Consider the following 15,941-nt stretch of genomic DNA (forward strand, 5'->3'; position numbering starts at 1 on the left):
CTCTCTTTCCTCCTGAGGTGATGGAAACTAATTCTTCTGTTTTTGATGTTCAACGGCCCTGGACAGAAGCCATTCCAATTTAATACAATGTGTTAACCTCTCTCACAGAAAATTAATTTTACTCTGCACTGAAGACAAACATCTGTGGCTTGTCAGGAAAGTAATAAATGAGAATGCATGATTTGAGTAGTTGCACGCTCAGCGGGGTGTTGACGGAGTGGCAGACTTTGGCCGAGGCCTGCTGCGTCAAATCTGTCTCACAGCAGTGTTTCTATACAGTTGATAATGGATTGTTTGCCAGACACAGACTTAGCCCAACCCAATATGACGAGTGACATTTCTAAGGAGATGTCAGTTGTAAACATTATTTTGCTAAATTCAGGCTTTTACTGTTTCCCTTTTTTAGGGTTCTTTTATTCAAGGCTCAGGTGGAAACTGTCCTAGTTGAGTGGGTTTCATGCAGAGAGAAAAGTTAAGGCAGCAGAGTTAGGGAAGTAACATAAGACTATTATAACCGCGGACCGTAAATGTCAATGGACCCAGTGACCCACTCTCCATTGTATAGCTTTTTATGGATCTTGCTCAGTGGTGCACTATACCAAAAAAAGATGACCATTTCTATACACCCTTTTTTTTTTTTTTTTTTTTTTTTTTTTTTTCTTTCCACATTGAGCAGTTGAACTGAACAACATAGCAACAGCACACACTTAGGGTTGCTAAGTAAACTAAAAGAAGAACAGGGAGAAAGTTAGACAAAGGCTTCTATGTGTGTAATTTACAGTATAGTGTATATAATAAGAACTTTGGCTCACAAGTAGTTTGCCTACTGCGAAGGTTACGAAAATGAAGGTGTCAGTAATTTGTGATTGTGACACAGTGTGAGACCTATAGGCAAGTCAGTTTTTGCATTAACTGATCACATTAAAAATCCCTTCATCCCTGAAAGGCATTGATGCACAAAGCTTTATGCAAAAGGAACCTGTTGGAACAAATGTAGTCGTTATGGCCGTATTTGGCCCACATTCGCCCAAACATACGAAAAGTTACAGTTACATTTATTTTTATTTTTTTTTTGTTGCTGTGCTGTTTTATTAAACAAAGACGGTAAAACATAAATGTCAGTGATGACACTTGCCATCCCTGTTAGTAGAAAACCAGTCACCTTGCTTTCTTTTCTACTAACTTAGACTATGTACAAATGGAGGACTGCACTGCAAAGAGTAAATCTTCCATCATGTTGAAAAAGGTGCAGGGCAGAAGGTTCTGCCTTATATCAAGATACTGACAATAGGGCAGCGTGAAGAGAGTAGTGAATGAGTGATTTCAGACTCGGCAAAGGTATTCCTAATAAAATTAACAATGGCTCAGCACCGTTCAGGTGTGACAGTGAGCCAGCATGTACCATACCAGGATCTTGACGCCAGTATTATTTTTTTCACCCGTGCTTTTACAGCTGCGAAAATGAAAGAAGGCTCGGTACCCTCAATCAGAACCTTGACTGAGCTTCTGATTGAGGGTACAATCAGGGGTCATGCTATAGAAGAGCTGAGAGAATGCATTAAGCTCATTTGATGTGTACCAGGTACTTGCTAACACAGTGGCTTGTAATTGGGATTCAGTAAGACAGTTAGTGCTGCAGTGCTTTACATTTTCCCCAATTGCCCCTTAACTAAATGTTGTGTGAGGGGAAAGGGGAACATTGTTATTTATTAGCAGTGGTGACTCTAATTTGTTGATTTCTTAATTTGGGCCATTTCTCCCTACCCACCAATTCCTCACTGTGCAGGGAAATCCAAGCCTGCAATTGTGTAATTATTTTTTTTTATTGCTGTAATTATTCCATTATCATTACTGTTTTGATAATGGTGCTTAACTACCATGATTTCATGTGGTCAGTGAGTCATTGTTTGCTTAATGATTTTTTTTTTTTTTTTTTTTTTTCCCTCTGTCCCGCATGGCAGATTAATTTTGTCCTAACTCTTTAGCCAGGAGTTTGGCCAGCAGCAGTGAAAAAGAGCCATTAAGCTTAAGTAGAGTAAAAACGGAACAGTTAATAAGAATTTAGGAAGTTGTTTGTCCAAGTCTAACAATATTGAAAAAAAACTTACTCCCAATAGGGTCAAATAAGGAGGGTTTTAAAGAATTAACTGAAATTAAAAAAGTTGCTTCCCTTTTGTAAACTGGAGTTTAAGAGGGTTGGTTAATTGAACAAATTTATCGTCCGGCATAAAAGCACAAGTGTGTTGTGGTCTATAAGTGTAAGTATAGGTGTTATGGTCTAATACGCATGCATCCGCGATGTGTTTATCTGTCGGAGGCTCTGTCATAAATTGACATTTTTACTTTTAGGGCACAGTTTCTGCTACAGTTTTAGATCCTGGTTCTTTTTGCCTACAATTTTAAGTTGTAAGATTTCAATTATTGGAACGTCCGGATTTTAAGTTATAAGTAGTTTACGTTGGCTGTCAGATGTATGTAGCCTACTGAATGACTAAACGGAGCGAACAGCTAAGCACACTACAAAAGCCTCACTAGAGTTTCTGTGAACATCAAACAACAGATTTAACATTATTATGCTCCGCCAGGCCTGCCTAAAAGCAAAAAGAGACGTTACCTACCTCAAGGGGGATATCTGTTATCTTTAAGATGAACTGCGAAAAAAGGACCCCCTTTTATCTGATTTTATTGACACGGCAGCCACACAGTCCAAAACAATCTCAGTCATGATCTCAGCCACCTCGGATACCATCCTCTGGGACCCATCATCATGTTGTCAGTCCTTCTCCTGTTCCTCCCAGCCTACAGGCTACCTGTTGGAGGCGTTAGTCTGAATTGGCAATATCGCTTTGCCATACCACCGGCTGATGCCACAGCTCATCCTGCCGCTGACTATATATCAACCAATAAATTGGACTTCCTCGTCTTAACTGAGATATGGCTTATAACTGGTGATATAAGTGCCTTCTCAGAATTATGTTCCCCCAATTACACATTCGTCAACTCCCCTAGGCTTAGTGGTAGGACGTGGACTTGCAGTTGTCTATAAAAAATATTTAAACTGTGCCCTCCTCTCAGTGGAGAAACATCCATGTTTTGAAGTGCTGATGTTCAAAATCAAGGTTGACATCCCTGCGTGTTGTATTATTATTTATCGTCCTCCTAAACCCAGTAGTTGTTTTTTAACAGAATTGTCAGATTCTATTCTTTCCATTGTGCTTAGTTATGACCACATTTTATTTGGTGATTTTAATATCCATATTGACCATTTTGTTAATCGTTTTACATCTGAATTTTTAACAAAATGTGAATCTTTTAATCTAAAGCTGCATGTACCATTTCCTACATATGAACGGGGCCACACTATTGACTTAGTTTTCACCCTGGGTTTAGACACAAGCTCCCTCTCCCTGAGAGATTTTATTTCAGATCATAAAATGGTTTATTTGATATGAACTGCATTTCTGCTATTCCCTGTTCTAGGCAAACAGTGTACACACACATTTTAAATAGCAATTTGGCTGCAGACTTTGCTCCTACCTTAAGTGCTTATAGTTGTATTACACAGTGCAACAATGTAAATGATATAGTTGACCTATTTAATACCACGTGCTTAAACTCTTGACCAAACAGCAGCTATGAAAGCTAGGCCATGCAGTCCGTGTAACACAAGGCCATGGATAAACGAAAATATTAGAAAGCTAAAAAGAGAATGTAGGAGAGCCTAATGTGAATGGAAAAAGTATAAACTTCAGTTTCATTGACTCCATATGAGGGAGCTATTATCTTCATCTAACTGACTGGTAAAGAGTGAGAGACTCTTATTTTTCCAATCTAGTTGCCTCCAAAAAACATAATTCAATACTTTTTGCAATACCATCAACAGTCTAGTAAACCCTGCCCGAGCTCTCAGAACTCTTAACCCCCTATTCTTTACCTAGACCTCTCACTTCAGACAATCAGAATGTTGTTAAAAGTTCCGTGGTCCAGGCTTAAAACAAAAGGGGGAAGCACCTTGTAACTCTGGCTACAACTCTGGTATAATTATTGTTGTTGTTGTTTGTATGATTTGTAGGATTTTAATAACTCCGTGAGACCACGAATCAGGCCAATTTCAGACTGGAGAAAAAAAAGAAAAACATTAACTTCCAGTGTTAAGATGATAAGGTCAGTCAGCTTTATGTTATGGACACTGCCTGTTCTTTTGTGGTTTTAGCAAGTTGGTGAAACTGGAGCCAGAGGATGAGGACTTCACTGTGAAGAAGAGAGGGTTGAAAAGGAAAAGAATCAAAGATGAGCCCATGGAAGGCCCTTCACGTTCTACTATCACACCTACGTAAGTGCGACAGGTCTCTAAGCTTTGGTTTGGCCTGAAATGAAATCTTTACATGTAAGTTTTTCTTGATATTAGAGTATAGCTAACAAAGTCATTTTGGCATTCTAGATACATGTAAATATTTGTTTTTAAATTAGTAGTTAATGAGTTCCACCTTTCATTTTATCCATATTGTATAAACTATTAGTATTCTTTCTGTCTCCTTTTAGCTCTAAGAAAAAAAATGAGCAGCAGTGGCAGGAAGACGAAAGTGATGAAGAATCTCAGAATAAGAAGTCAAAGAAGAGAACAGAAAAGGTAAACATGTCTTCCCGTGATAATCGGTCTCTATCAATAATACTCCCGCTAAATGAAGTTTGCTAGAGATGCGGTTCACAATCGTGTTTGAATTGACATTGTAAGTATTTTCTCGGCACAGACAGTAAAGAAGGAGAAAGGAGAGCACCTGGTCTCAAAAAAACCCAAAAGGAAAAAGGAGGAGATTGAGGAGGCAAGACAGTTGAAGATCAAAAAGAAGGAGGAGGAGGAGCAGAATCGCTGGAGATGGTTTTGAAATGCTACTTTTTTCATCTTGTATTGATCTGGACCCACCACACGCACGCACGCACACATGCACACACATACACAATCAAATGCAAACTACATGGGGAAACCAGAAAGGAGCAGTTTTCACTTTCTCAGATAAATCCTCATTGTTTCATCATGTTGCTTTGTCAGGTGGGAAGAAGAAAAGTATGAAGATGGGGTGAAATGGAAATTCCTGGAACACAAAGGACCCTACTTCCCTCCTGAGTACCAGCCTCTACCTGACAACGTTCACTTTTACTATGATGGTCAGTTGAGCATGGAAGTGAAATGTATGAGAGAGGGTAATTGCAACAGGGTTCAGAGGGTTTTACTCAAGCTATTTGTGACACACTCCACATATTTTCTCTTATGCCAGTAATTTAAAATAATTTGGTACCTCAGAGGTACTGTTGAGAACTACAACAGAACATTCAGAAATTTCATGCATTTAACCAGTGGTTCTCAAGCTGGGGGCATGACCAGGGGAAAACATGGAGTGAAACTAAGTTGAATGAATATGATTTATGTAGGGAAAATAAACAAACAAGTTTGCTGATGCTATTGCACTGACCCTTATTTCACAAAAATTCAACTTGGATCCTTTTTCATTTTTTGCTTCCCCCTATGATTGATAAAAATTGTGGGGTGGGGGTGCGTGATTTTTTTTTTTTGCCTTCTTAGTAGGGGCATGCCAGAAGGGAGTTACGCAAATTTGCTAAATTGCCTCAAGTGATGTCACCTGAGTCAGTGTCAGTTGGGTCTCGCACATGAAAATGTATTTTACAAACTTTTTTTATACATTTGTACGAAACAAGTGAAAGGAAAAAATTTGTAAACAAGTAAAACATTTCATATTTTTGAAAAATTGCAAGAGAATCACAGGGACCAATACAACACTAACTGTAATATATAGTCTAAATTATATGCAAGCCTGTTGATTTAAAAGTGTACTCAGAAACTTTTAAAAGAAGATACTGATTTTTAGACTCAAGTCTAAATTCTCAAGTAGGTCATTCCAGAGCTTGAGTGCTGTAAGCACAAAAACCATTTCCCCTTTACTCCATGAAGCATAGGAGTCATCTTTCAGCAGGACCCTTAACCCTAAACATTCTCTCCAGTCACACAACCATAGTCACACGACCTCGACCCTTCTCAGCATATTTGGTAACATTTGGGAACAGGTGAATAATGTTGGAATGTCACATTACACTCTTGGAGATGCTTTAAAATTGTGCCAAAATTATTTAGATTCCAAATATGTATTGGGTCAAACACTGATGACTGTAATTGTTATTGCTTTGTTTACCAGGCTAAGAAATAATCATTGTAGTGGTGTGCTTGTGTTCATATGTGTACAGGTAAGAAGATGAAACTGAGCCTGGCAGCTGAGGAGGTGGCACTGTTCTTTGCCCAGATGTTGGACCATGAGTACACCACCAAAAAGGTCTTCCGGGAGAATTTCTTTAAAGATTGGCGGAAGGTAAAGCCAAAAGGCATCATAGATCTTTTCAGTTTTGGAAGATGAAAAATACCCCCAACTGGTATTCGGAGCTGATACCTGCAGCTCAGAGGTTATCTCTAGTATTAAAATTGAAATCAACAAATGAAGTAAAGTAAATTTGACATTTACATTAAAACAATATCCTCAGGGCTCCAGACTAACTTTTCCACTGGTAGCACTGGTGCTACCAACTTTCCCAGTTGGACACACCAGCACATAATTTGGTCGTACCCTTGAATGCTGATGAATAGTTGTCTTCATTTTTGTTCTTCCTCCACTGAGCGATTACATCTAACCACTGAAAAGACGTGCAGATGGGCTCTTTTTTTTTTTTTTTTTTTTTTTGGGGTGATGAAACCTGCAGATTTTTTGTTTCTTACTTTCCTGCAACTTCGAAGTTCCAAGCTTAAACTGTGTTGACCCAGTAACAAGTTTAGACTGGCCTGCAACACACACACAGCATAGCATTCTCCTCGTACCACAACCACAGGTACTGCATTAGCCATTGTGGTTAAAAGTAGTACTCAGTACTCAGTACTCAGACGGCCTGTCACTTCCTACACCTGCACTTTCTCTGCAGCCTGCACTATCATCATCATCGTTGGCTCTCCCTCTCCACCAGCCTTCTCCTCTCTTGTTTTTTAAAATAATCAACTATAGACCACTTCATCTTTGAAACATGGTAACGGCTAAATGGATTGTGTGATGTGTGTGCACTGATGATGAAAGTGCAGGCAAGGAGTAACAAACAGAGCCAGTGAAGAAGAAAAAAAAGTCTAGTTTCAGCCACAATGGCTAACGCAGTAGCTGTGCCAGAGGGCCACCAAAACAGCCTAATGATCATCACGCCGTCACATAAAGGTGACCATGTGAAATTTTAACACACACTCTCTCAAAGATAGTCGCATATGTTCTGCAACAGTTCTGTCATATTTCTGAGTGTGAGCCATTGTGGTTTTCATCCAGCAACATTTCCCTTGATGCTGCTACAGCAATGATGACTGGAAGCTTTTCCAGCCATGGTTAATTTGCTGTGTACATGAGTGCATACTTTTAGCTGAAACTTTACTGTCTCAACTGTGTTTACTTTACTGTCACTCCAGGGGAAAAATGCTTATGTTGGCATAAAAAGTGCAACATAACAGTGTCAGCTTCTGCAAATGTCAGCTGCAGAAACTTTCTTTTGATAACATCCAATTACAGTATCAGTTGTCTGTAATTGAAGCTTTACGTTAGAATATGTGTGTATAAAGTGCGGGTTGCGTGTGTGACTGTTACATGGATGCCGGTGTCTGTCAAGGGTCCTCTGTACACAGAAAACACTGTGCCAAGCCCCAAGGCATATCATGCAGAATTAATTTTTCGCTGCTTAGTGCTCAATGCACTCGAAAATACGATTTGTGTGAAGGCATTGATATGCTAATCCATACAAGTAGCTCCCCTGCATATGAACAAATCCAATTAAACTGTTTTATTATAGCCGGAAAAAACTCTCCTCGCTCCACTGCCCTCAGTGCCCGCCCACTGTCGGGTGTCAGTCATGCTTAGACACACAGACTGACTGCGACTCCACACTGTCAGTGTGTGTCTGCAGAGGGGTGTGTGTGTGTGTGTGTTTGTGCCTACGTGCTGATCTAGAGGTCTGTTTTTATCTCATCTCCTATGACCCTAGACAACAAAACTGGACTAGTACTGCTGTGAGGAGTTTGAAAGATTATTTTTTTTTTTTTTACCCCTAATGAATATGTTAAGGTTAGATGACCTTTTGTTTGTCAAATATTTCACCCATTTAAGTCTTCCTTATATTATGATCTATGTTTTTGTATGATAAGTATTAGTGTTACTGCCGTGTTTATGATTAGCTCTGAAGTGAGTGATGACAATGAGATCTCCAGGTCATTAAAAGCCCTTTTCATTGTTTACTGTTATGTTCTGCCACTATAGGCCAATGTGACCTTAAAAATACACATCCAAAAATGTATTTTTGGTTTACTTGGGCAGAGTCTTCGAACAATATTGCCCTCTAGTTCCTGTAGCAATAGCTTTCTTGCCCGACAGCAGAACACCATATCAAAAGGGGTTAATGTTGTTTTAACATTTTAACATCAGAAAATTCTGATTTAGTGACCTCTTTGAGGAGGTGACCCTTTGTGCAAAATACTTCAGAAAGTTGATAGCTAAAGTTAAAACTGCTGCTCTGCTGCTACCTTCAGTGTCCCGAAGTGTCAACGCTGCTTTTGTAGCTCGCTTGGCAGTGTCCTTAGGAGGAAATGGTCTATACACTGGCCTTTCATAATGAGACCACTTTTTTCTTTTTCTGTCTCCTCCGCCTCCTCAAAGATGAGTGATTAACGAAAAGTCACTGATCTGTTTTGATCATTCATGTTTTATTTGGTTTTTATGATACATTATTATTGTAATGCGTTATACGTACAGACAAAGGTTCCACACACTGTTGTATTAGCTCCTGGTAAATTTAATGAATGTTGTGTGCAGATCTTATGGTTTTTCCTCCTACATTTCCAAGGTTTTTGACCCAGCACGTTAGTGTTGTGGATGTGCATACTTTCTGTTTTCACTATTGAGGTTTCAAGTTAAAAAGTTCTATCTGCAATAGAAGCTTCTGATTGGTAATGAAAATATATGCAGTGGCTTCAGAAAGTATTCAGACCCCTTCACGTTTTGAACAATTTATTGTGTTGTAGATTAAATTTTAAATCAATAAAATTGGCATTTTGCAAATTTATTAAAAATCAGAACATTTAAAATTAAATCTACAGCACAATAAAGTGAAGTAAAGGGGTCTGAATACTTTCTTAAGCCACTGTAGATGTATGTTATGTATGTATATTATTTACCACACTAACACAGTTAATTCAAAGATAGTTAATCATGCATGCCCGGATTGTTCAGGCTGTAACTAAGGATTACTTTCATGGTGGATTAATGTGTTGATTTAATTTGTAAAATGTATTTGATAAACTGAAAATAAAACGTCAGAGAAACTTCAGTAGGTGAAATTGCCCATCAGTTTCCCAGTGGCACTTTTCCTCTCTGCTTGATAATGATTGAAAAGATGAATAGATTATCAAAATTGCTACTTATTAATTATTTATAGACACTTTGTTTTAGGGAGACCACAGTTTTTATGATGATTTCAATTAAAAAAAAAACATCAGACTCAAGATGGGACCATACTTCAGTGTAACAAACTTTGTGCCTGTTTAGGAAATGACCCATGAGGAGAGGTCACTGATTCAAGATCTTGACAAATGTGACTTTAGAGAGATCCATACTATGCACAAAGCCAAGGTGGAGGCCAGGAAAAACATGACCAAGGAGGAGAAACTGGTAAGGCTTGGGCTTTTTTCTTCTGTGCATAGGCCCGCTGTTGCTTTCATATCTTCCTGTTAGCGTCTAAAGAAGTTTGGTGTAGATTATTTAGATCTTGGATAACAGATTTTTTTGCTTTACATCTGTTGTAGGCTTTGAAAGAAACGAATCAGAAGATAGTGGATGATTATGGCTATTGTCTGCTGGACCACCACAAAGAGCGTATCGGCAACTTTAAGATTGAGCCTCCAGGGCTGTTCAGGGGTAGAGGCGAGCACCCCAAACAGGGCATGCTGAAGAAAAGGATCCAGCCAGAGGATGTCATCATCAACTGCAGCAAGTGAGTGGGATTATGACATCATATTGATGCATCAGTAAAAGGCTGGCCTTATGAAAAGCAGGATTTACCAAAAATTCATCATCGTAGGTACTATTAAAAAAAAAACCACTTGGTGTGATCTTCTGGCTTAAAGCGCAACAAAGATTCATCCACTGACCTCAATGCACAAAGTGTTTAAAAATTTGGATTCATAGGAAAATCACTTTTTAGTTTTTTCAAAATGTACATTACCATCTTTCTTGGAATGCAACAAAGCGTAGCCACAGGTAATGGCAATACACTGCTACGCAGAATGTGTTATCTTTAGTTAACAACCAGAATAGGGTTCGTCAAGGCAGTACATCACTCAAGAATTATAGTTATGCATCACTTACTCACTCTCAGTAGCACAGATGGAACACATGGAAATTATATTTGTAGTATCCATTTCTGGTACTGGTGTCAGACATTTATGTTGAGGAGGTTTGGGCCTCTGCAGGATGGTCAAGTTTATGCTCCAATGCTGTAACTGCTTATACACACTTTTTCTTGGCCCGACAGAGAATCCTGTGACCCAGTGCCGCCTGCTGGTCACCACTGGAAGGAGATTCGATATGACAACACTGTGACGTGGCTGGCCAGCTGGACTGAGAACATCCAGGGCTCCATTAAATACATCATGCTCAATGCCAACTCAAAACTCAAGGTAGGCCGTCAATCTGCTGCAAACACTGAAAATGCTCCCATTTAAGTAGACAGACACATTAGTCATAAAAAGCTGCAACCAGTTTATGGGTAAATTATAACTTTTTCTAAAAAAAATAGCCAGGTGTCAGTGGTTCAGGGTTTTTAGATAGGGTTTTCAGTTGATTAATACATTATCCACAATCACCTGATTGCACCACCTGTCAAGTGTTGCCATAGCAGTTCCTGTACTCAACAGCTTGCCACTCAACAAAAAGGTAACTTGATAAAAATGATAGATGTCATGTTGTTAGCCGTAGTGGATTGTGTATATCAAGCAATTTTCAAGTCTTTAAGTTGATTTATTTTCTCCTTTTCATATCACATTGACATTAATGGAGACCAGTGACTGCCCGAAAGGTGGAAAAAAACAGTCATCAATCAAACCCTTATAACCTGCATTGGAAAATAGTAAACATAAGTTGTATTTAGGATACAATCTCTAAAATTTAGTCTGAATTGTAAATTAAATGTAAATAGTTTATAATTAGTTAATTGTATATTAACAATGAATCAATTAACTACTTTGAATGTGAATGAGATAGGGTGGTGCCCTACCATGATCTGTAGTTTTTGCACACTGTGTATTCACCACCATTTGGTCTTGGTGGTGGCCTAAACGGGTTGTTTTGAATCAGCATTAGTGAGAAAGAGCTAACTGAATCTTAAAGACAGACTACTGTCACAGTGTGTTCAAGTGCAACTTTCAACATAAGACGCAAGGTGACACAAAGCACTTGATCAGCTTGGCTTTGTCGGTACTAGTTATTGAAGGTTGGCTTGGTCTGTCTGGGCCCTAAATATGCAGTTGTTCTTATTTGTTCACTTGACCAGAGTATCAAATTCACAATAGATACTGAGGGATTCTTTTTATGTAAACTGCCTACTTAGACTTTGTATAAAAGTGAACTTCACAACTATATTATACAGTGCTATTAAAAACTTGCAACCCCAACTGAGTGTACAAAGATGTGTTCTGTTGAAATAATACAAGCAGCACATGACAGCTCTAGCACTAAAATTTAATCAACCAATATGGGCAGACCAGTTATGTTAAAATGAGGGCGTACCAAGGCGCAATTCTTCCAGTAGGATGCACATATCAATACAAGAATTTTTTTTTTTTTTTTTAAAGAAAAAAAGAGAATTAAACACTTTTAAAAACAACTTATGCTGATTCTGAATGTGATCTACCCACTAATAGTTTATGGAAATAAAATTATATTTTTAAACACAATTTTAAGCAAATGTCTGTATTTCCTTACAAATAAACTTTAATCTTTTTACCCTTATAGAAATGCTTATTTAAACATTATTAACATGGGTATTAAATCAAACCTGTACTTTTGTTTGAAGCATGTTCATTAGTTTCATTTTCTTACAAATTCAGAAGTTGTCACCTTGAAGCAGCTGTGCTTTATAGTTCCTGAAACAGTTGGATTTAGACCAGAGCCATGATTCTGATTTTGATCTGCATTGTACACTATAAGCACCTAATATGCATCCTTATCATTGTTGATAAAGCCAATAATGTTTCTGAAGGATATTTGCATTTAAATAACTTAATGTTGTTTTGCTTTTGTTAAACTATTAAAATTTAATAATTGTTTGGTTTGAGAGTAAATAGCAACCCCTGTGAGTTATGTGTTAAGAGAGACTTTTGTGCGACATCTTGTTATTCTTTCCCTATCTTTCATTTTTCTTTCTCTCTCCTCCACTTGCTCACTCTCCCTCTTCCTCCTTTTCATCTTTCATGTGTAAAGGTTAAGTTATTCCACTTTTAGTCTCCATGACAAAATGTGCGATGTATTTGTCCTCTGATGTTGGGTTTAATTGTGTCTTGGTCGTAATCTATATACAGCAGCAAACAAAGAGAATTTTGTCATTGTAGTTGTGTGTTTTTATATTCATTTTCTTTTGTGTGCATTCATGTCATGATTACCATATTGAAAAACAATTTTGGTCTGACGCTTTTAAAGGAAAATTACTTTTCTCATCTTTCCCTTCCTGGTCACGATTGCTTTCTCTTTGTCTACTCCCCTCTACCGCCTCTTTTCCTTCCTGTCATCCTATCAACGCAGGGAGAGAAGGACTGGGAGAAATATGAGGTTGCTCGGAAACTGAAGACATGCGTTGACGACATCCGTAACCAGTACCACCAGGATCTCAAGTCTAAACAGATGGGAACTCGTCAGAGAGCTGTAGCCCTCTATTTCATAGACAAGGTCTGGTTCTGAGTTGATAATCAAGGAAAAACCTCGGAAGTAAAGATGCAACAATGAGGATAACAATTTTTATATGGTTAAGCACTAGTGCTAGAAAGAAATCTCGGTCAGTGTCAGATTCTCCTTAGTACTCAAGTCTAATACCAAGGGCCATGTGAACATATTGGAAATCAATGCAGTGTGTCTTGATTGCCTTTTCTGTTTTCTCTCATAGCTTGATGGAAGATCTTTTACAAGGAGAAAATTGATTATATGTAGCTTTTTTTTTTTTTCTAGTGACCCCAAGCTAATTATCACAGAATGCATTGAGTCAAATGATAGATCGAGTGTGTGATTTCTTTTAGTTCATAACAAAGATTATTTGACTTTGATTCGGCTTTGTTGTGTTTGCTATGCAGTTTGGTTTTTTTGTTTGTTTGTTTGTTTGTTCTACTTCATGTCATGAGTGCCGATTTTGATAGTCATCTGATAGGCACATGTTTGTTCTGTGAATTGGAGGGATGGTGTTTCAAGTGCTTGGTGTGAATGTTTGGATTTGAAGTGTATTTATATCTCCATCTTACCAAAAAAAGCTGGCGCTGAGAGCAGGTAATGAGAAGGAGGAGGGAGAGTCAGCAGACACAGTGGGCTGCTGCTCGCTACGTGTTGAGCACATCACCCTGCATGAGCAACTGGAAGGCAACGAGTGTGTGGTGGAGTTCGATTTCCTGGGTAAAGACTCCATTCGCTACTACAACAAGGTCCCCGTCATCAGGAAGGTAAAGGAACAAAAGACGCACAAACTGATTAACACCTCCACCATCCATCCTCTCCTCCTCTAAATTGATGGAAAAAAAAAAACTGTAAAACTGTATTTTGAAAATATTTTTTAAAGCTACTTAATATAGTTCATTCACTCTCCATTGAAGAAGACATCACAATACTCCAGTGCAAGGGCTGTTCATCGTGATACAAAACCAATACATTTCATTATAATCTAGGTTTTGCCCTTTGGATTTTGGCAGACGTCCCTGCAGAGAAGGTCACTTGCATGCATATCGATACGCACAGAGCCTGAAGCAGAAAGGGAACTGAGAAATATCCTTGGAGCAAAGTAGTAGATTGGATTCCTGTGGCTGTAGTGGTTTAATTTGTCTGTCTGTCAGAATTGCTGAACTGTCGGTCTGCTCCAGTCTGCTTCTCTTGGATAACATCTTCATGGAGGGGAATTTTTAACCTTCTAACTGGGGTAACCTGGAGCTGGTCAGTGCATCTAAGCATCATGACATGGTTTCAACAAGCTGGTCAAGTTTACTAATAGTAAATTAGTAAAAATATTAAGTAATACTAGAGGAATCAGTGTTTTCTTTCCCTTGTATTATAAGTAAGTCAGATCAGGTTGTAATAGTGTTTTTGAAAGTGAAACCTATCTCGATGAAACACCACAGGTAAACATATGCATTCAGTCAGGGGCAGTGCTGAACTCATTTATCAAGAAAGCACAAAAAACAACCACAGGTGTTAATATTCATCATCTTTCCTTGTTGTGTCATAGCATTATGTAGTTTAGGATTTTTGACTGCTGGTCACACAAAATAAGCAATTTAATACTTAATTTTGGCTGACATAACTGGTAATTGTCAGAAAAAGATTAATTCCTTTTAATAAACAATCATCAAAATAATTAGCAGCAGATTTATTGCTACAGACTATATATATCTGACTAAATATATCTTATATCTATATAGTCAAAAGATTAGACAGCCCTGTGATTATCAAAGATGTCACGCACATTAGTTTTAATAATAGACAATCATTGTTTGTTTCATTGTTTACTATTACTTTTTAGTATTGCCCTTACATTAAGTTGGGGGACTCGTAAGAGACAGAATAAAAGTGTTCAAAATGGAAGCAGCAGGGGCCAAGATAATCTATAATCTATCTGTATGCATTACATCTGTTGCATTTCTTATCTGTATGTAACAGTGTTTATTTGATCCCTGTTAAATAAGCAAGCAGATAAATATATTTTAGTCCCTATTATGGCTCAACCTCCAAAAACACTTGACTCCTACATTTCCCATAATGCAACTCAATAGCATCTTTCATTAGACTCCAACTTCCTAAATACCCTCTTCTTTTACACTCCGCGCCTCCAGTTTGTAACTCAGGCTTCCTGTTAAAAATCTGAAATCCAACCCTGATGACATCAGTTTCATTATCAGGGTTTTTTTTTTTTTGTTTTCAAGGTTTTTTAACGCTCCTTCCAGAGCAACAAAAGACATTATACAAGTTTCACAGGCTGAGTTGTACTTCTAATAATGCGAAAATAACCTTTTATGTGTTAAATTTGTGGAGTGACCTTTTAAGATGTGCTGTGCTTTTGCCATTCAGAAGTTTTCACAATAAAGAGTATGGTAACAGGAAACCTGTTGAAGCTTCCTTAAAATTGTTACAGCACTTCAGAGTTTTCATAGTTGCACTACCACTTAGTGATGTTTATATTCACCCTTTCTACTTCTTGAGTCTCTTATTAGGAGAGACAGAATAGTTGCATGTTAGAACCTGTACTGTTGCAGCAAGATTACTGCAGTGGAAGTGGAAAATAGTAGCTAGATTCTTGACCTACTAAACACGCATGTGTTGGCGGCAAGTCAGGTAACAACTTCCACATAACCGTTGCCAATGTCATGTACTCAGTTAGTCTTTTTAAGTAGAGTGCTCAATTAGTTATGCTGTACTGTCTTGTATTTTTAGGTGCAAAGGGTGTTTGCACAGGTAACAGTATACTAATGCCTGAAGGGAAAGCATCAGCACTATAAAAGAACAGAATGTAATTAAGCATTGCAGCAATTCACCAGTTGTTAGTTTATCAGATACAGTAAATGATGATGGATACTGTAGCAGGTTAGCCAATGCCACAATAGAAGAAGAGAAAGT

The 15,941-nt window shown here is 38.1% G+C and overlaps 1 protein-coding gene across 3 annotated transcripts in view; it reads left to right on the forward strand.

Moving 5' to 3' along the window:
* Positions 1-15,941, forward strand: part of zgc:173742 (DNA topoisomerase I, mitochondrial) — a 44,193-nt gene that overhangs the window by 17,832 nt on the left and 10,420 nt on the right. For all 3 annotated transcript variants that reach the window (XM_040133911.1, XM_040133909.1, XM_040133910.1), the window contains 10 exons: positions 4,214-4,333; positions 4,543-4,630; positions 4,752-4,879; positions 5,051-5,166; positions 6,259-6,380; positions 9,630-9,752; positions 9,887-10,074; positions 10,615-10,759; positions 12,879-13,022; positions 13,595-13,780. In XM_040133911.1, the coding sequence (XP_039989845.1) occupies positions 4,214-4,333; positions 4,543-4,630; positions 4,752-4,879; positions 5,051-5,166; positions 6,259-6,380; positions 9,630-9,752; positions 9,887-10,074; positions 10,615-10,759; positions 12,879-13,022; positions 13,595-13,780 (1,360 nt within the window). The remainder of the gene's footprint in view (positions 1-4,213; positions 4,334-4,542; positions 4,631-4,751; positions 4,880-5,050; positions 5,167-6,258; positions 6,381-9,629; positions 9,753-9,886; positions 10,075-10,614; positions 10,760-12,878; positions 13,023-13,594; positions 13,781-15,941) is intronic.

The sequence above is a fragment of the Xiphias gladius genome, chromosome 8 (assembly GCF_016859285.1).
Source record: "Xiphias gladius isolate SHS-SW01 ecotype Sanya breed wild chromosome 8, ASM1685928v1, whole genome shotgun sequence".
NCBI lineage: Eukaryota > Metazoa > Chordata > Actinopteri > Istiophoriformes > Xiphiidae > Xiphias > Xiphias gladius.